This window comes from Curcuma longa, chromosome 14, assembly GCF_044706935.1.
Source record: "Curcuma longa cultivar G26 ecotype Majalengka, Jawa Barat chromosome 14, ITB_CL_G26_1.1, whole genome shotgun sequence".
Classification (NCBI taxonomy): Eukaryota; Viridiplantae; Streptophyta; class Magnoliopsida; order Zingiberales; family Zingiberaceae; genus Curcuma; species Curcuma longa.
Window position 1 is genome coordinate 6,349,021 of NC_133874.1, and position 21,453 is coordinate 6,370,473.

Genomic DNA, 21,453 nt, shown 5'->3' on the forward strand with positions numbered 1-21,453 from the left:
AGATAAATAGAATTTCCATGACACACTCAACTGCATGTCTATGAGTTTCATTGCATGGATGTGGGACCTACTGTATGCATGTCATGTTGGACATTTTCATACTACATATCATTTCTCATAAATTATCGATTGATTAATGAAAAAAATTGATTAATTTAATTTTGGATTAATTTATTCAATTTTTATAAAATAATTCAATATATATATATATATGTGAAAAAATGTACTAGATATTTTATATATTTTTTAAAAAGTATATGTTTATATTTAGTAAAAGAATAAGTTTTTGCCAAATATAGCAATTGATTAAACGGAATGAAAAAGGCAAATCATGGCTGGGGTGGTTGGATTAGTCCAGCGCCCAGAAAGTGCTTTTTAATTTCGATTCGCTTCGCATATTCTCCGTCGGGTCCGTCGAGTGCCGTGCGTCGACGAGTGTCGCTGGAGAAGCAGCAACGGCGTTCCCATGGCGGTGACGCTCTCGTTTGTTCGCTCCGCCGCCTGCTATCGCGTCGCCCTTTCCACACCTCGATGGGGCTTGGCGGTTGCAGAATGCCCTCGGCAGTTTCTGCATCTTCCCTCTCGCCCGCGTCTGCTCCCGCGCCGAATCTGTTCCAGTAAATTTTACATTCTATTTTCTGTTCTATGTTGGTTTGTTGCATCAGCTCCTTGAAGTTCTATTTAGTTTTTTTTTTAATGTCGAATTGTTCACGGGAGTATTTCTTTCTTTCTTTCTTTCTTTCGTTTATGGTTTATGTTGTCTTCAAAAAGTTCATGATGATGAATGTAAAATCGATCTCCCTTTTCTTTTCTGTATGATGCAGTTGGATGCAAAATCCCGATGGAGAATTTCTGCAAATAGTTTATCTTATTGGGTCTAATGAACGATTCTGGATCTATGATGCTCTACATATATGTGTTCATATCCAAAACCTGGCAAGAACGTTCGATAGCCCTAGGTTTTATATCCAAATATCTCAGAACACCGTGAACTGACGCTCAATTTCTATCAGATTGATTCATAACTAGAACTGATATAACATATTGTGTTAATGCGATATTGGTAAGGTTATATGCTAGCTATGGTTATTGATTTCTTCATGATAAACCATTCTTAGGAGCGTTTTGATGACATGGAGGATTTGAATAGAGATTCCTGTAGAAAATCACGAAAGCGTTTAACTCTGTTTGGTCCTTGCATATGGGTATTGGGAATTTGACCAACCTATTGGCCCAACTGAATTAAATCAAGCCCTTTGCATCAGAAAGGTAAATTTGAACTTCATTAGCTAAGTCAACAAATGACCCACACCATTGTTGGATAAGTATGTTCCTCTACACGCTGTTAGAGTTAATGATGATTAAAAATGATAATTTCAAGTTTGGAGACAATATACTCTCTTTTTCAATGGTCCTGTAATATCATTATAATGTGAAGACGCTGAAAGTAATCATTGTTAGAGATTAAAGGCAGTATACATCAGCCAGTTACTAGTAACTTGCCTACAGCACCATTCACCAAGTTGGCTTGAGAGTGTATACTGAAAATGATAAAGGAAGTCTGGTAGGATGAGGACAATTGTAGCCTTGGATGGGGATTAGTGAATTGAGAAGGGGAGCGAAGAGACAGAGGAAGAGGATGTAGAGGGAGTTAGTGCAGTTGGTACGAAGTGATATCAGTTAGAGTATTTCAGGTTTAACTTAGATGAGAACCTAATATTGTCCGGCCCTTCCCTAGAGAATAGAATCAAAGTTTTTGGTTGAGTTGGTTAAATGATGGATTTTTTAGATAGCTGTAGTGTTGGCGTTTTCTTTTCCATGAAGGTTAGATGACGATATGGCATTTGTTTGTCACAAAAGAGCCACTTGTATTTATATGAAGTCTTCTATCTTGTTTTTGCGGACACTTTTTCTGGTATAGAATCTTCGAAGTATTAGAAAAGATATTAGAATCAATTAAACCTTTTTTGTATCTAACCTCAACAATTTGGTGTTTTTAAGCTTGAACGTATCATTGCTTTTTTTTTTTTTTGTTAGAAATTGCTGATGCTGAAACCAAGGTCCAAGCACCCAAGGGTCAGTCAGAAATCATTTTTTTAGGCACAGGAACTAGTGAAGGGATACCTCGAGTGAGCTGCCTCACAACTGAATCAAAAATATGTGAGGTATCATATCCTTCTATTAAGTTTTCTGCAAAGAATTTGCCAAGTCACCAGAGATATTCTCTCACCTCAACTCTTATAGTGGTCTGAGGTTTTGCACCCATTTGTCTTTTTAGGTTTGCTCAAAAGCATCTGTGCCTGGAGACAAGAACAAGAGACTTAATACAAGCATCCTTATATGCTATGTCAATTCTATGGGAAGATATAACATTCTTGTAGATGCTGGCAAGTATGAATCAAATACAACTAGTTTCATTTCTCACACAAAAATGCACATATTTACTTTTTCCGAAACATATTTCACTTTGCTTTGAACTGAATTGTGATGTAAACTGTTGTGTGTATCTTCTTCCATATCTTTTGTTTTTTTTATTCCATTTGATGCTGCTTCACTTTATTTCTCTCCTTGAGTTATGACACTTGACTTCTGCATCTGAGTATATATTTTTAAATTTTACTATAGACCATCTTGAATGTCTATGTTGTTTGTGCATTCACATACGGAATACAGTTTCATAATTTGCTCTTTAAGCATATAAAATATACAACACCAACAGGGAAAGATGCACACCTTTTGGTTGTAGCATTGCTCCTAAATCTGGCCAGTTTTACATATAGATTTATTTAAGAAAAAAAATTATTTTACAACTTTTTCATTTATTTAAGAAGAACAGCTGTATACATTGAATCTTACATTGTAATTTTATCATGCAGGTTTTTCTACCATAGCGCTCTTCGTTGGTTTCCTACCTATGGGTAACAGTTAGTGATCTGTTCAAAATTTTGGCATTATTTTTAAGTAGGAATTAATTTGATTGTTTGAACATGAAAATATTTTTAAAATGTTTTATTAACCAGTTGTAGGATGCCTTATTGATAGCTTGACATGCATAACAATAAGTGGTTTTCATCAGTTCCAGCAGGAGAGATTGTTTGTAGTCTGGTTCGTGGCATAGGAAAACATCAATATCCCCTAATTTTTTTCTGGTTCATGGTATAGGAAAGCATCAATATCCCTTAATTGTTTTCTGGTTTATGGCATAGGAAAGCATCAATATCCCCTTATTTTTTCTGGTTCATGGTATAGGAAAGCATCAATATCCCTTATTGTTTTCTGGTTTATGGCATAGGAAAGGATCAATATCCCTTAGTTGTTTTCTGGTTTATGGCATAGGAAAGCATCAATATCCCTTAATCTTTTTCTATCTCATGTACTCCAATATTACAAGAATATCTGGTTGCTAGGCTTGTTTTGTTGTTGAAAGTGTATTCTTAAATAATTGAAGATTGGGAAATTGATAACCGCTCCCTATGATATTAAGTCTATTTTCATTCACAATGGATACAGTTTGTGTACCATGTTTAATCAATTCCCTTCCTATTACTGCCTCTCCAACATGTGTATAATCTGGCGCCTAAAAGAGATGAACATTGTATAATCAAGTTAGTGTTGTGTTTCTTTGTGCTGCCATTATATATTCACTTCCACTGTTACCTGAGGAGTCAAGAAGCATGGAATAGTATCCAAATGACATTAAAAGTAATGACATTTTGACACGGCAAGATTGATTACCGTTCCAGATTTTCCCATTTTCCTAACATTAATTTGTTAGTTCACATGATAGACATGCCACTCAGATCATTTAGATGGGCACAGTTTTTTACAAACATCTCATTTAAGGATTGTATATTTATTCTCCTAATCACTAGAAAAATTGATGTTAATAAATCTTTTAATGTTAGCATTTCGTGTACATAGGTTATAATGATATGACCTTTTTCGGAAATCCTAACCAACAATTGAGCTGCAAATACGTATTACTGATGCTGCACTGTGCTATTCTTATTTCTGTATTCTACTTTAGAATGCTTCACTTTGTTTGTCATATAAGCCAGTGCTATCCACCCCCTTACACACTTCTGGTTTTAATTATTAGTTCGCTTTATCTTCTCAGGCTGAGAAAGATTGATGCGGTCATCATAACCCATTCACATGCTGATGCAATTGGAGGTTTATGCTTCATTCCAAACTCCTAGTGATAGCCATTCAAATTTTATTACCAAGTCATTGCTAGTCTTGCTTGACAAGAATTTTTTTTATTCAAAACTTGGATTCTAAACTACTAGCAGTATATGGATAATTTTACCTTTAACTGCAGAAGCACTAACCTAGTAGTTGTATATACTTGTTTTCTTGTTTTAGGTAGATTACATACAGGAGCGTAGCATTTCTCCATTGCAACAAGAAAAAAATAAATGGTTATTCTTGTAACTCTTGTCAGTTCATTTATCTGAAATATGGGTGATTGTTGATGTAGGTCTTGATGATCTTCGAGATTGGACAAATAATGTCCAACCATCCATCCCTATTTATGTGGCACAACGTGATTTTGAGGTATGGGTCTCTATAATGATCCTATTGATAGTTCGGGACTAGTCTGTACATTATGATTATAGATATGTTGGTATTTTGATATAATAATCCTTCACTTGTTTGACTACATTGCAATAATTTTGGATTTGGTCATTTAATAGTCATTAGAAAGTTCTACCACACTAGCAGTATCCCATCTTTTAAGAAAAAATACTTAAATTCGTGGTATCTTGAAGGTAATGTTAATGAAAAGCAAGGATAATTGGCATGGCTGTAAACTAGTTTTTCATCCATTTGAAATGATAAGATATTGGTAGTGTTATCATGCTGATGTATCACATCTGTTCTTCTGCAAATCTGGTAATCGTTCTTTGGAACAAAAAATGTTTGGACCAAGCCAAGCCCTGATAAGTAGTATTGTAACTCAGTAGGCCTATATTATATCTATTCTAATTTAAAACTTGTTTAGATATAATTTTGAGTTGGTTATTTTCACCATTACTTTTACTGGTACGATTTTGTTCCCTTTCAGGTGCTCATATAGGTGGCCCTGTATATACCCCTGCATGCCCAGCCCTTTCGGTTTCTGTTGTAAACCTTGATGCTTAGCGCGATAAAATGTCTATAAGCTTCCTTAATGATTTTTCTTGAACTTGTTTTAGGTGATGAAGAAGACCCATTATTACATAGTGGATACCAGTGGGCTGATTCCTGGCGCCGCTGTATCAAAACTGCATTTCAATGTGATTAAGGAGGAACCATTTGTGATTCACGATCTTAAGGTTTGTAAGCTTCAATACTCCAGGGTCGAACAACCTTTTTTTTTTCTGTGGGTTTTGATTTTCTCGAGATGGATAATGGTTTGTTGCCATTGCTGTTGGACTGGCAATGGTTGTCTCATTTTGCTGACTACCCTTTAAACCAAACTACAAGGATGTTGAATAGTTGACAATAGGAGATTTATATCTAGCTTTAGATTAAATATCTTACAATGAATTAGTATAATCCGAAATGTATATTTTGCCTTTTAAAGTGCGCTTCGATATCATTTACTCATGTCTTCCTAATTCTCTTCAGGTTACTCCTCTACCTGTCTGGCATGGAAAAGGTTACCGTTCTTTGGGTTTTCGTTTCGGAAATATTTGTTACATAAGGTAAACAATTCTAGCTTCCTACATTTTGGTTCAGCATAGGCCTTGCTAATTACTTTCTCATGTGCTCTGCATACTAACATCAGTAATTCAGTGATGTTAGTGACATACCAGAAGAGACTTACATGCTCCTCAAAGACTGCGATCTTCTTATCCTGGTGAACTACCTTTCTTGCGTTTGCTAAATTTTTCTTTATACGTTTCGTATCAGTCCTGTTGAATACTCCAAAAACAATAATTTAGGATGCACTGAGGCCAGATCGTTCTTCTTCAACACACTTCGGACTACCAAGGGTAATTATCACTCGGATCTATCTCTTCTAGTGTCATCATCACTCTTATAACATTATGAGCTTCACTTTGCGTACCTCTTGAACAGGCTCTAGATGAAGTGCGCAAGATTCAACCAAGGCAAACTCTTTTTACGGGTACACCACAACTTTAAACACCAGCAAAGATTAAACTAAGACCAAGTTTCTAATACCTTGATCTATTCACAAGGCATGATGCACTTGATGGACCACGAAAAAATAAATGAACAGCTCGCCAAGTTGCAGGATTCTGAAGGTCTGAATGTCCAATTAAGCTACGACGGACTCCGCGTCCCAGTAAACCTATAGCTGATGCCACTACTCAATGGTACATCTTGACACCTGAATCCTGATCCTACCATACGAATCTGAGCCCCTTCAGGCTCTTCAGTAATGGTAGTGATGGTGGCTAGTCGATAATAAAGCAACGAGTTCGTCCAATTTCAATGCTCCAATGTCTTGCCGATCGATTGTATTCTTCGAAGGTCAGCACTAAATAATTATTACAGGTTCAGATTTTTTGCACCTGTTTCATGCGCATTAAATCAATGTGTATTTCTGATTAGAAATTTGCATCATGGAGTTGAATAGGAAACCAGATAGTATTCATAGAGATCTTCCATATGTGACTCGACATTGTATGCTCAATAATTACTCGACAATTGGTATGTTTTCGGCTCATCAAATAGTTGATTTGCTTTGCTAAGTTTTGTTTGGATGGTGATGCTGGATAAGGAAAAGTGAATGTGCTGGTGAGCATCTTTTTATTAAAGAAAACACATAAATCCTCCATTTGAATATCCTAAGAGTAGCAATCCAAACAAAATAGATTGATTTAATTCAACCACTTGTTTTAATTAATTTATAACTTTCTTAAGTATCTTCATTTAGTTCAGTTTAATTTAATTCAATTGAGTGGATAAATACATTCAATCAGTTCAATAATATTTTTATTTAATTTACAATTTTTACATTCAATAGAGTAATTTCACAGTACTTTTGAAATTCATGTTCAATAATGATTAAAAGGTTTAATTTACAATTTTTACACCCTTCAAGACGACTCCACACACTTTAAAAGAGGATAAATTAAGAAGGCTTATTCAGTCTTAGTCGAGTGGCCTTTCTACATAAGGGGCACGAGGTAATCTGAAATAGTATTTGCACCTATCAGGAATCGCACTATGCCTCTTGGTGGCAAGTCCTGTCCAAGTATTAACTCGACTACACCCGCAGACGCAAATTCATATATGATAATGTATATACTGCAAGATTCATCAGATTCATTCATGTTATTGCACATGAAACCAGACATAAAATAGTCTCAGATTTGCACTATGTCCTGACATCGATCGATAGACACTGAAACACACAACAAAAACGCGGAGTTTTTTGTTTAATTTTGACCACCTGATTGCAGATATAAGATTGAGCCGCATGCCTAGAGAAATTATCAAAACAAGAACCAATAGATTCGTATTCACCACCTTTTTCTTGACCAAAATGAGAGGAAATCAAGTGTTTTCAGAACAAATGTTCTTGCCGTGTAACTGGCAGAATGAACCAGCAGCCAATAAGTTATGGTTTTGGGGCGAAATAGTGGAGACTCATAGGCAGGCATGAAGTCTAAGTGTTTCCTCAAATGAATGCCAGTGAAGTTGATCGAAGGCAAAGTGATCAAATGTCAGATCACCCTTTTTATGTTTAAAGGGCAAATTGTATCTCGAAATAGAATTCAATTGGACAACTGAAACTACTGAAAACAGATAAGTAGCATGAGATGACTACCTACCCCCGACCTTCGGGCTTCAAACATTAGCAGGCAAGGAAATGGTAATGTTTCAAATTCTGTTCCACCACATTGCAACGCATTCATCAAATCGTAATAATATTCGGAAACATAAGAAACGCTGCAACATAAGAAGCTAACCTTCCAGTCATAGTTGTTCCTGCAAGCAATGGCTTCCTTAACAGCTTCCATTTTAAACCTTCAACATCTAAAGAAAATCCCCCAATGTCTTACGTAATGTGTAATGTAGAGAGGCAAAAACCTAATAGCCAAGAAAATAAGTTGGTCTGGAAACAGTCTTTTATGATACCAAAATCAATTTATTAGAGCATCAATCAGATCCAACCCCAGTACAAAGTATGCAGAAATTCCTATTTAAGTTGCAACTTATCAATATAAATAATTTAATGGTACCTTCGGTATAGTTTTCAGTCCAACGGTAGAGAATATCAGAAAGGAAATCTTGGAGTAAATGCATTGCTTATAAGATGAAAGAAAAACTTCAAAGTAGTACGAATCACCGGATCTCAAATGACCTCCAGGAAGCATAAAAGAAGTCGACTTCACTTGCACAGCATGAAGGTGTCGAAACAATTGGACCTGATGTAACAAACTATAAGACCTTGATCAACTAATAGTCGATGGGCACAAATAGCTGTGCAAGGATAGTGATTGCACATTATGCTAATGTTAGATAATGATCCTTTTGTGAAATCACAAATATATAAAAGTAGGTTCTACTTACACTTGTAGGGCTAGAGGCAACTCTTGAAACCTTAAGATGGTAACTTGTATTTAAAAGAGAAAAAAAAACTCTAAACATTTATCAGTGGCAAAGCCATGAATCATAAGCACTTCAAATGTTGTTTACATTTGATAACAATATCATGGTCCAGAAAGCTACTAAATTACAATATAATTTCACAAGCTAGGATTTTAATCCATCGTCCAGAAAATAGTCCTGTTAATTTAACCAAAAGCATGAAAGCAATATACTATTTTTGTGTTACATATGCAACTGTAAAATTGATGTACATCTTGTAACTCATCCTGAAATCAGCAACAAGAAAGCATATTGTCAAATTCTGGATCAGTCCAAGATGAAGACATGAAACTGTATTGGTTTTGTTTTTGATAGTATACTTCAGATTTAAAAAAAAAAAACTCTGAATATTAAGTATATAATTACCACAACAATTATTGCATTTCTAACAAAACTTGTTACGTTGATATCTTGTTCTTTCCTAGCATGATCCAATATAAGAAGCATAAAATGTTGACATTCTCTTCAAAAAGTCAAGAAATCCACAGAGCATAAGATAAATCCTCAACTGTCCAAGGTTGTACATTCAAATTGTATAACGGCATTATTCAGAAAGTTTAACGATATTTCAGTGTCAAAGATCAAAAATAATAAAAAAGGAAGCAACAAGAGAGAAACAACAAAAAGAACATCACGAACACGAGTCCCCATCCCACAAGTCACATGGCTGTAAGAAAGTCCACCCAGTGTTCAGAATTATGGCCCAAAGGAATCAAAAATTAATCGAAACCAGCTACTAACTAGGGAATAAGATCACTACTGAATGGCAATCGAATGGAAACATCACACACTTAGATTTCATCCTCTATATGCGGTCAGCAAGAGAGTCATCCATGTCAGGAACTAAGCCCTGTTTTCCATGAGCAATCTTCAGGAGCTCCAAACCCAACGTACATCGGGTTAGTCTGAGGAATTCAAAATAAGTTTACAAGAAGCATTTTTACCTTCTCATCATGTCACAATGATATGCTTCCAGAGGATTGGAGCCGGTGAGAAAAGTCTTTGAACTACAGTGTGTTCACTGACATGTCTCTTTTTCAATTACCTTTGCTTGTATTTGCTGCATATGAGATGAGGGTTCATCTGCTAAAGTTCATGCAGTAATGTTGCAAAAGATGAGATCCATCTGCTAAAGTTCATGTTGTAGCGTTGGCACATGTGTATTACAAGGCTCATCCAGAATCAATGTTTAGAAGGTCAATATCAAATAATCGGCATTAATGGACAACAATGATATAAAATAATGGATCAAATAGAATATGTTAACCACCAAAAATTTCATAGAGAAATAATAACAAATTGGATTTGATTTTAGTGACGCAATTATCCATGGTGAATCATGATGTTTATAACAAATTGATAACCAGCAACAACAGATGACCAAAAATATGCTAGCTCAATCAACACAGAGAAGCTTTTACCCTTCTTGAAACAGAAAATGCATGAATTGGGTTTTGACTAATTGCTACTCTCACTGGAAATTTTTCACTTCCACACTGCAAACTCATGACTCCTCAGCCTTAGTAACCAACTTGATTTTCTTGTTGTTAACCACAAAGCGAGAGCTTGAATTTATCTGGGAAAAAAGGAATACAAATGTGTTAATGCATCAACATATGGAATGAAAGGGTAAGGATAATAGAATCTTTTGAAGGTTTTACCTTGTCCATTAACTTCGCCTGAAGTTGTTCCTCTTCTTCAGAGGCACCAGATTCTTGGACCATCTTGATCACAATCTTTTGCAATTTTTTAATCTTCATCGTTTGATCTGGAATCTACAACAACCAAAACAACATTTCAGCTTTCCAAGAATTCAAAGGACTTTTTTGTTATCCAACTGTTTAGTGGCAAGATTAGTGTAGCAATCTAATAAGCACATACAGCACCAAGAGACTAGTTTCTTCAAAAGATATAATGTGGGGAAAAATAGGGAAAAGAATAGAAAATGACAGAACCACTGAGTCAATACTCCACATAATAAAGACAAGATAAATAATGAATATGACCATATATTTCCTACAAAAAGATGAATGCACATACCGACTTAAGGGTAGAAGTAACAAGTTTCTTCCACTTGATTTTATGATTGGAATCTTGTTTACTCTTAGATTGCTTATCTTGATCTCCAGGATGCTTCCTTTTCTTTGGTTGTTTATCTGCTTTTTCTGCTTCTCCTGCTTGTATTACCTCGCCATTAGTAAATTCACTTGCACCATCTTTTATCTTTCTTTGCTCCAAATTTCCGTTTTTCACTTCTGCAACCAATTTGCAATTGATTGATTCATCCTTCGATTTATCTTCATTTTTGATATTATTTGATCCATTAGAACTGGAAAATGGTTTGTCGCCAGACACCTCCTTGTTTGAAGCTGGTACTACAGCTAGAGAAGATTGATTATGGGAAGCATGGTAAGCTTTTGCTTTTGCCCTGTGCTTCTTGCCATCAGCATGGAGCAGTAAAGTCTGCTTGCTGGTAGTAGTTGTATTGCAAAGGCTGTAGGGAGAGAAAATAATCTAATTTCACCTCTCAAAAATCATAAATATGGAAAAAATGTTTCAAATTGGTTGTGCTTATATGACAAATAAATGGAATGGGCCAACAATAGTTTCATATACAGAACCAAAGTTGAAAGGTGCCATCTTCATCCTCAAGGCTCAAACTACAAAAAACAGATAGAAAGTTCAACAATCCCATGTCATCTACTCTCGTCATCCATCAACTTAAATTCAGGACCAATAAAGGATGAAGTTCTATTATAGTTGGACAAGGGAGATATTCTAATGAAAAGAATTGCCCATGTTCTTAGTTGCCAAGCAAAGTGAAATGGGAATAATCAGACCACCTTTAAGTCCAAGTTTATTTTATATGTACAACACCTATCCACAAATAGGTCCTCATATGCCAACTAAGGATAATTCTTAATTTTGGTTTGTTTTGTCAGTTTCGATAATGATGTCAAACGACGCATCAACTGAGAGTCAATAACAACTTAAATTCAACATGGAAAATCGAAGGTTGACTATGAATATATAAAAAATCTTGATGTGTGAAATACTAGTAACATGGAATGTGGTAACTTAGACCATCTGGTTCAGGCCTTATACAAACTTGGTCAGCACAATCAAACTTGGCTCAAGCAGAAGCCATAGGGCAAAACTTGTGATGTAAGAAATCATTCTATTTTCTCAAAGCCCAGTTGACTAGCTAGGGCCTTTTCTATTCAAGTAATTTTAGGTTAGACATAATCTAGGGCCTTTCTTCTATAAGATTTTTAAAAACATGTAAAATCCTCAAAACAAGGGGAAAACCAGGTGTCTTAATGTTCAGCGGATAAATTGTATAATGTTAAATAACTAATTACTTCACTATACATGTCACATTATCTTACAATCACTGAAGAAAATATTATCTATTTCTAATTTCTGCAGCTAGATTCTCTAATATATATATATTAAACACCAAAGAAGCACTTATAAACGGTGAAATCAAGACTATGTTGCTAGAGGAAATGATGAACAGATTATCAACTAATGGTGCAGCACATCAGGCTACATGCATATGTTAATGCCTCAATGGTCAAGTTTGAGGCATACCTACAGGCCCAAGGAGGACGCGATGACAAACCAACATTAACATCGACCTCTGCGTTTGGCTTGGGCTTCTCAGGCTTAGCTGGTGTATTTTGTGAAGCTTTTCCCTGGTCTTTAGGACCGTATTTCTCCTGAAAGTTTCAGTATGAAAAATCACAAAATTCTTAAAATTCCAAATGAATCTTTTGAAACTTGCACGAAACCGGCAACCTAGAGAAGCAATTTTATTCCATGAAAAATAAAAACAACAAAAATTAACTTCCAAGAAAAGGCAAAAAAAAAAAAAAATCATCAAAACATTCTACTACGAATCGAGAATAAACGATGCGATGTGCATACCGCTTCAGATATGCACTGCGTATGGCTCTGCACGCTGTTTTGGTCGAACGTCTTTCCGCAATCAATGCACGACAGCTGAAATATTTGGCAGGAAAAGCAAAGTTAGATTGAGAAAACTGACAATGCATCCGTCAACGGAGAGATGAAGCGGATAACATTGATATAGGCGATCAACAACCTTGTAGGCGGAGCAGACTCGGAAGTGATTGGGCAGCTTAGGCTTCTTCAGATTTTCCCCGCAGTCTTCGCACTGAAACCAAACCATCTTCGCCGCACTCTCGATCTCTTCCTTCTCTGCTCTAAGCGGCGGCCTTCGGGTCGTCCGCTTCTTGCTCCTCTGTTAGGGTTTAATCGAACTGGCGATGGAAGTTTCTAGAAAAGCACTCGTACATGGTTAATTTACTCAAAACCCCTCCGTTTTGAACTCTTAAAACAGAGACCCTAATTTTACGGTATAATTATTTATTTATTATTTATTATTTTCATTAATATTGCTCTCACATATTTTTTATCTAAATTTTGATTTAAAAAATTATTATAATAATTATAAATATTAAAAAAACTTTGAGATGTCAACTTTTATCTTCAATTAAAAACTAAATGTATAATATATTAAATCAAAATTTATTCAGATATTGTTTAAACGATAAAAATTATTTAATTTAAAATTTATAAAAATTATCTGAATGATAAAAACTATTTAACTTAAATAATAATTTATATAAAAAATATATAATTTATTTGATAATAAAATTATATATATATATATATAATAAAAATAATCATTGAAGTCATAATAATTAAAATATATAATTTATGTGATATATATATATATATTCGAACTCGTAATCGAATATTCCACGCAGGTTTTCCTCTCCACAAGAAACCTGTGCTATTGCTGGAATTGAATAAGAATGATTCATTCTCTTTATGATCTTAATCCAATACATTTCAAAGAATCATTCATTTAATTACATCTTCTATTTCATAATTCAGGGAATGAAATGAAACAGAATGATACAGATGGATCCATACAAGAAGTGCAGCATGCATTGTTTCTTCCTTCCCCACCAGTTTTCTGAGTGCTGCTGTGGCTCAAGTCAAGAGTTAAAGGTACAGGCAGGCCTATCGCAAGGAATTGGAAGCACCTGCATTAGATTTGCCAAGGCTAGAAATGTTCTATAAATATCTATAAGCATACAATCTTAAGGCCCCAAACAAAGAAACAGAAGGCCTGAGTATAGTGTTTCGGCATATTAACCAACTAAACTTAGTCTAATGTACACATGCTTCTTTTCTGAAGTTCGAAACCGCGATAATGTTAAGACCGGCTCTTGAACTTCCGCTGTGCTTTGAGATCCACCACGATAATGGTGATGTTGTCCTTGCTTCCCTTCTGGGAAGCAAGTCTCATTAGACAATCTGCAGCTGCTTGAGCTGCAGGATCAGCTACTGTGCCACTTTGAGATGATGGTGATACGGGGCCATTCTTTTTGTGCCAGAGCAGAATCTGCTTCCGGGCGACATCACACACCTCTTCGTTAGACATGACGTCCCACAAGCCATCACTAGCTAGAACAAGGCATTCATCCTCTCTTACTCGTGGGGTTATCGTAACTTCTGGCTCAGGAATAATCCATGGCTTCAAGTATCGATCGCCTGTAAACATCAGATACATCAATAACCATTCCAGTTTTTAGCCTTAGTGAAGGGTAGTACGATAACAGTTCAGGCAGTGGCGGAAGTCATGGAAAATGGATACCTATCTTCTGAACAAGCTTTCTCAAATGAAAAACACAATATTTGCTGTCATAATGCTGTAAAAGGTATAAGGACAAGTAAACAAACTTGATTGTTGCCGAGATAAAAGCAAGGAGCCTTGAGCACAGACCCATCTACATACAATAGAATTGTGACAATAAATGGCAAAAAGGAGATGACAACCTATGCACCAAGGGTGGGTCGTACCGAAATTTGTTTGCCTGAGTATGGAAAAAGATGATAAAATCCATTTGTACAACTCAACCTACACTTTTACACGAAATGTAAATATATAGATCATTTCAGGTTCCGTGACTAGACTTGATAGGCCCATTTAAACATGACCATATGCAATCTGCCTAAACACAACCTGTTTGAATATGACCTTGGGAACAATTTATGTTTCAAATCCTGGATGATCCATAGCTCTGAATCCCTACTCATAAACTTGGCTCCGTTGGCTGCTAGTAACCTAGAACCCATGAGACCACATCCACTCCCAACTTCATGAAATACCTAAGCACCCACCGACGCATCACTTGCCGTTGTGTTGTTTGCATCGCCTCTATCCTCCATCTCCATCTTTTGCCACCGTTTGCATATCCATCTCTATTCTCAACCTTCGTCCTGCATTTCCTTATTCCTTCACATCTTCCTCTACACATGTTCAAGTAGAAGCCCCTACTTCCTCTACTCTTGTTTAAGCAAAAAAAAAAGAAAAAAAAAACCCTATCCCCATGAGTATGACAATGGCCACAAGTTAAGTTGTTCTACTCACGAATCCCGATTTCCTCTTTTCATTGACGTCAAGAAATTCTTGCTCACATGATCTCTCCCTATATAATGCTTCTGTGTGAATCCACTTTCCACATACTGCCTATCACATGTATAAATTAATGCTTCCATTACTGATATCTCCTTTGTCCTCTCCATATTTGGCAGCAAAACAGTATTCCTTTCTTCCTTCATCATTATGTTAAATTGGGGTAAAGTCTTTCTATCCAAAAATATATAATATATACACATACATATGTAATGAACCACCACATTTATCTACATGGGACTAATAATATATATATATATATAAGCATAATAAACCACGATAGTAGTTCAGTTCAAAATCAAGGAAAGGGAGAGGTACTGCAGTTGTTTTTCCATCGCTTGGAGCAGACAACTGAAGAATAAAGGGAGCCATCATAAGAGTTGCAAATGCATGAAGATAGCATTATTGAGACTCAGAGTCTGTTAGTCCTAGGTAAACAAATGTGGTGATTCATTATAGTTACACATTAGAAGGATATCTTCCCCTCACATGACAAATTATTTTGGGATAGAGAACTAGGCTGGTACCCAGCCCCTTCTACATTCTACATACAACAGGTTTAAATTGACAAAAGATGTGTTTATTCTTTATATTCTTTTGCAGAAGCAAAAGACACTTGAAGCTCTCCAAGAAATTTTGCAACTTAAAGGGTTTTTATTGTAGACCTAAAGTATTGTTTTCCACATCTAAACTTCTGGTTTTCTTTTAAATTATGCTGTGCTGCCAAGGCATCTTACAAGTTCCTTCTGTTACTTTGTTTTTGATATATACTTGCTGAGGAATAGGTTGGATGAGTGGACAAGAAGAGTTCAATATTTGTGACACTATACATCATCCTGTTGATTACTTCTACCAAATTAGTCTTTCTCTGTCCAGCACTTCTTTAGTCTTGTTGATCACTGGACAAATTTGACATTGACTTCTTAGGTTAGAATTGCAACGGTTGGAAAATATATCTCATTCTTACCCCTCAGTCTAGAAGGTGATATATATATATATATATATATATATATATATATATATATATATATATATATATATATATAGTAACATGATATATTGTCATGTGTATTGTTTAATGTATTATGATTCTAGTGTATGATTGTTTGTTAACTCATCTTTTGGAGATTTTGGAGAAAGTCACATATGCCTATTGGTGTGGGGAATAAGAAAGGGGAGGAAAAGAGCTGTTATTTACTTTTTATGTCAAAGATTTTGAGAGAATATATTTGCTAACTATTTGCAAAACTATAAATAGTTCTTTATGTTTTCTAAGTAAAATTTAGGAAGATGTATTTGTACTCTTAATTGGATTTCCATTCGTAGTGGAACTATTTATAATCAGTTACAGTATCCACTATCATAGATAAAGTGATATTTCATAGATGTCGTTTTGTTGATAGACCAATCAATTGCCATAAAGGCTAAAAATGTTAGGGACCTATCACGGTTCCTCTGGCATTACTCAAAGATCAACATTTTTGCTTGACACTTGAAATTGGAAAATAAACGCTAGATATACGAGGTCTTGTTATTGTTTTCTATAATCATTTACATTGAAATAATTATCTTTTTCTTTACTGATATGCCTCAGTTGTGATTTGTGGTTCCCTTACCTGCTTCTTTATACTGGTCGTGTCATACAACTCGTGTATGACAAGCCTAACTGTTAATTAAATAGGTCATATGACATCACCCAGCCAGACACGACCTGCTTAATTAACAGGTCATGTCAGGTCAATCTGCTAGAATTGTGCCATGGACAGAATATAAAGTTTCATCTGTATATAAAACCCTAAATGTGCCGCAGATCAAGGCAACAAGACCTGTTTATGCCTGCTGAACTAAATTTTCCTCTCTTCTGTATGCTTGTGTTAAGGGACTTTCTAGTTACTAAGGATATATGGGATGATCTCAATTCAAATTGAGGTGGAATTCGAAGAGGGATGGGTTAAGAACTCATGTCTGAGTCCAGAAAGTTATCAAGCAAGCAGTGTCAATCAACAGTGGAAGCTCTTATTTGGAACTACCTGCTTGAAATTTTGGCAATGGAAAAATCAAATTGTTTTCAACAAAGAATTTCAATGCCCATTCGAACCAGCAATGCTGGCTTTCAATATGACCTCCAACTATGCTGTATCTCTGTCACCAACTGTTGTGGACATGAAAGAAGTAGCTTGGCATGAATAGGTATTCCATTCTGATTAGAACAAATGTAATCGACATACCACTTCTAACTGAACCATCATTCCCTCTCAAACTTTCTTAGCTATTCATTTCATCAATCCCAAAATACTTGTTCTAAATCTTGGAAACATTATGACCTCCAACTATGCTGTATCTCTGTCACCAACTGTTGTGGACATGAAAGAAGTAGCTTGGCATGAATAGGTATTCCATTCTGATTAGAACAAATGTAATCGACATACCACTTCTAACTGAACCATCATTCCCTCTCAAACTTTCTTAGCTATTCATTTCATCAATCCCAAAATACTTGTTCTAAATCTTGGAAACATTATTCCATGAACCAAACCAAATAATACATATTCCTAATCCATTCCTCCCTTCAATTTTAAGAATAACTATACTATCCTTATCGATTCCATTACATGAACCGAAAATATTATAATCATAGAGAGATTAAGAGTCTATCAGAATCATATTGGTGGTCTTGTGTAAATATAATCCACCAGCAGCAGCATTTAAGTTGGAGAATAATGAGAGGTTCTAGAAACAACAAAGGAAATAAGTTGCCGCATATAAGGAGCTCTCTATTCCAAAAGCTCTTCTTACATATCTAACAATGTAAACAAAATACTAAGAATAAAGTACTAGTCAGAGCATCAAAACTAAATAGTCTAGTTTGTCTAGTTTTGAGTGAACCATTTGACAAGGAATTACAAGAGAAATGCAAACATAGAGAACAGATGGCTGGATGTTTTTAAGGTGCAAGTACCTAGCCATCTGAGGACATTTACATTAAGAGTGGGGTACTAGACACTGGCACTGCTTACTTCAAAGGTTAGTTATTGATTTGTAATCCAACAATTACATAGGAACAAATATCATACTTTTGAATAAATATTAGCTTTTATCATTTTCAACAATATGCTATACTGACATTAGTTTTGATCATTTCTTTCTCTAGAAGTTACACAGTTTTTATTTTTCAATGGGATTAAGACTCAGGTCTTTACAGAAGTTACATATTGCAACCAAAATGACATTATGTTGCTTTTACTGATAAGCACAATACAGATTTAAGATAAATGCAACTTAAGCAAAAAGAAAAATATTAATACCCAAGCTCATTCACGCCAAACAAGATGACAAAACTTGAGGTTTCCTAAGTCAGCAAGGAGAGGAAATGAAAACAAAATTTCACATGAACATAAGATTATTTTATCATTTTTAACTAGCAGCTTTGTGAGGAAATATTGAACAATTTGTATTAAAGGGTTTTGGGGCACTATTCCCTAGGTCTATCATTGTCTGAATTCAAGGTTGCTCTCTAAACATAAACCAACTGATGGTAGATTCTTATCCTAGCAACAAGTGAACAATAACTTTTTTGCTTTGATTGCATGATCATCATGTAACATAGGAACATTTTATTCAGATACTTTGCATCCAACAATTTCCTAAACATTATGTTGGTAGAAATAGCACAGGTACACTACTTTTAAATTGGAAACAGCACCTTATCTTGTCTTGATTTTGTGTTTTTAGTACCTCAAGTCATTACATAGTTGCCGGTCCCAAATGATTCAGACTTGTGGCTTGTTGTTAAATAAATATCTAGTAAAAATGTAAAGAGTGTGCATGATATTGTCATGTGAAATATTTGTTTTCGAAAATAGGCTCTAGAAATCATCCATGTTAAAGTTCAACATCTATGAAACAGTAATGAAATTGAAACAAATCCACAGGCAAAGTATCATGAAAGTTCCACAGTGCTTGCAAGTATAAGAGAGAAGGATATATACCAATAGACCGTGACATAGCAAGAACACCAAACACACGGTATCCATTCCAGTGTATGACCTTGCCACCCTGAGATTCAATCCTCAAATACTCATCTTCCCTGTTAGGCTGAAGCACAAAATAGATAATTTGGTCTGTTCTGAACTTTCAAGGAAAACAAATAGATCCTGTGGTAAAATCAAAAGGACAATCTTACCTTATGATCTACTGATAGAGGAATGGGCTGCCTGCCACGGCAAAGTACTGCCCTTGAATCCCCACAGTTTGCGACAATAATGTGTGTTGAGCAAACAACAGCAACCACAGCTGTAGATCCAACAGTTTCTGGTGCAATAGGTTCTGACAGTGCTCTGGAGTAATGATGATCGTCTTCATTGAAAGTATCAACTGTGCTTCCCATATTTCTGTTGCTTTCTTTCCCTCCAATCTCATCATCAATCTTTTGGAAGCAAACAACAAAGGCTTTCTCCCACAGTTTCTTCCGATCACTACAATTCTTGCCTCCAATATCGTTAACCAGATCTGTCAAAAGTTCTGTCAACACATGGTGGAGGCGCTCCCGACAATAGTTGGCAACCTACAATATTAAAACAAAGGTCCACATATCGATCACATAAACAGTATGCATGAATACAAATGAATGATTTCTACCAAAATGTTGAGTACCTGGGCACCCCCATGACCATCAAACACACCAAAGAAGTTCAATGACAAGCGAATGGTGTCAGGGTCTAAGCCATCCATGACTTGATCACCAATAAGAGCTCGAAGGGGTACTTCAAAGAACTTAGGCACCACAACCATTGCATCCTCCATTTCTGGCCTCCGTCCACATATCGTTACGCATCCCCAAAGAGGCAAGCTTTCTCTCAAATACACATTCCGTAAGCCTTTGCTACTTCCACTCAATTGTTTTCCAGTAGCTTCAGACTCAACAGTAGGTCTGCCCACACAATGGTCATTTAGTGGATTGTCAGACAGCTCTTCTAAAACTCGCACTGGTACAATCTTGCCAAGGTTGTTTCCTGCATCCGCAGATGTAGGTGTCCCGAGATCATAAGAAGAATCTGAAGTCTCCTCCACTGCACAGTTTACACTGCTACCATCGATAATAACTGAACAAGAGCTTCCCGCAGACAATTCAGGCTCGATTGACGTCAAATCCTCCTCATCACTCCCTGGAATTGTTCGAATCTCTAGATCATCTGCATCCATATCCCCATCCTCTTCCAAGGAGGTCAGGGCTGCGGACTCTATTTGCTCAAGGCCAGCAGCCAAATCAGTAGCAGCCGACTCCATTGAATCAACTATCACATCCTTCTCTTCTGCAATTCTTTTGGGGCAAGTGACCTCCACTGAAGCAGCGTCACAGCTCGCACTACTCGGTTGAGATGGCAAAGCAAGCGCTGGAGACATCTCATCCATCAACCTCCCCTCCCGCCCCCCCAAGCGTAGTGAACTCGGCGAACCCAATGACCGTAAACACTCCTTGTGTGTGCCCACTTCAAGGTTCACGCGTACATCAACTTGGTTGGAGGTCGATCTTGTTCGCCACGGCCTTATCTCTCTCGAACGATCTCCAGCCGCGGAGTCTCACGGGTTCCACGGCGTCGCCTCCCGTGCCTCAAACAACTTGACAACAACATCCAGCCAACCCCTTCCATAGACGATAGATCTGAGGAACGAGGTAGGAAATCTACGGGATTAAATTCATCTCCAGCCAAAATTACAATTTTCATGCAATCCAAACAAAAAAAGAAGAAAAAAAAACTACTGCTACATTAGCATTAACCAAAACAAAAGGAGGCAAAAAAATTAGAACAAAAAAAAAAAACAATTTTTTAGGTAAAGGAAAGCGTTTTACGCTATTTTATTTGCGATGATCCAAACAATTTCACCAAACTGTACGAGAAAATAACTAGAATGGGAGTGAAGCTGAAACCTAGGAATTACCTTCTTATAGGCCCCAAATAGCCACTTTTTCGGCGTAGGAGGAGGGATCTACGAAGAGAATGCTCGAGAATCAGAACAAAAGATGTGCCCTTCTTTTCAACCTCTTTTCATCGCGCAATCTGAGTTCCCTGGATCTCGTGGAACCTCCACCGCCTCAATAATTGAAAAGTCGACGGACGCTTGAGAAGGAAGCCTAAGCACCCACGCCTCTCCTACTATTTCCCCCTCTCTCACTGTATTTCTTCCCCAGAAGCGAGCGAGACTGCATCAATCTTCCTAGTCTCGAAATAAATCGAGCAAAAAAATAAAAACCAGAGATCTGAAAGAGAAAAGCCTCGGCTTCCGCTTCGGACGCCTCCCGCCGAGTGGCGAATGGGACAGGTGTCGAG

General features: G+C 36.4%; 3 protein-coding genes across 5 annotated transcripts; 1 reads left to right on the plus strand and 2 right to left on the minus strand.

The window, feature by feature from the left end:
- The first annotated feature begins 419 nt into the window (after positions 1–419).
- LOC141845186 (putative hydrolase C777.06c) lies at positions 420–6,698 on the plus strand. Of its 3 annotated transcripts, XR_012603229.1 has the most exons (13): positions 420–617; positions 2,038–2,165; positions 2,279–2,391; positions 2,877–2,918; positions 4,118–4,173; positions 4,481–4,557; positions 5,199–5,318; positions 5,614–5,690; positions 5,782–5,845; positions 5,931–5,981; positions 6,067–6,115; positions 6,189–6,483; positions 6,565–6,698. XR_012603229.1 is itself a non-coding variant. In XM_074733243.1 (12 exons), the coding sequence occupies exons 1-12, from the start codon at positions 467–469 to the stop codon at positions 6,305–6,307; spliced, it is 1,047 nt and encodes a 348-aa protein (XP_074589344.1). In that variant the 5' UTR covers positions 420–466; the 3' UTR covers positions 6,308–6,698. The 3 variants fall into 3 exon arrangements, 1 of the variants encoding a protein (XP_074589344.1); XR_012603230.1 differs by lacking the exon at positions 6,565–6,698 and having other exon boundaries at positions 5,774–5,845; positions 6,189–6,235; XM_074733243.1 differs by having other exon boundaries at positions 6,189–6,698.
- Positions 6,699–9,899: 3,201 nt separating this feature from the next.
- LOC141845496 (uncharacterized) lies at positions 9,900–12,857 on the minus strand. Its single transcript, XM_074733552.1, has 6 exons — positions 12,719–12,857; positions 12,541–12,615; positions 12,205–12,332; positions 10,651–11,104; positions 10,272–10,385; positions 9,900–10,186 (listed from the first exon to the last, which is right to left on the minus strand). Exons 1-6 carry the CDS (start codon positions 12,803–12,805, stop codon positions 10,115–10,117), a joined length of 930 nt encoding a protein of 309 aa, XP_074589653.1. The 5' UTR covers positions 12,806–12,857; the 3' UTR covers positions 9,900–10,114.
- Positions 12,858–13,444: 587 nt separating this feature from the next.
- LOC141844965 (protein phosphatase 2C 50-like) lies at positions 13,445–21,423 on the minus strand. Its single transcript, XM_074732954.1, has 5 exons — positions 21,065–21,423; positions 19,778–20,786; positions 19,308–19,688; positions 19,114–19,219; positions 13,445–14,199 (listed from the first exon to the last, which is right to left on the minus strand). Exons 2-5 carry the CDS (start codon positions 20,534–20,536, stop codon positions 13,862–13,864), a joined length of 1,584 nt encoding a protein of 527 aa, XP_074589055.1. The 5' UTR covers positions 20,537–20,786; positions 21,065–21,423; the 3' UTR covers positions 13,445–13,861.
- Between the last annotated feature and the right edge of the window lie 30 nt (positions 21,424–21,453).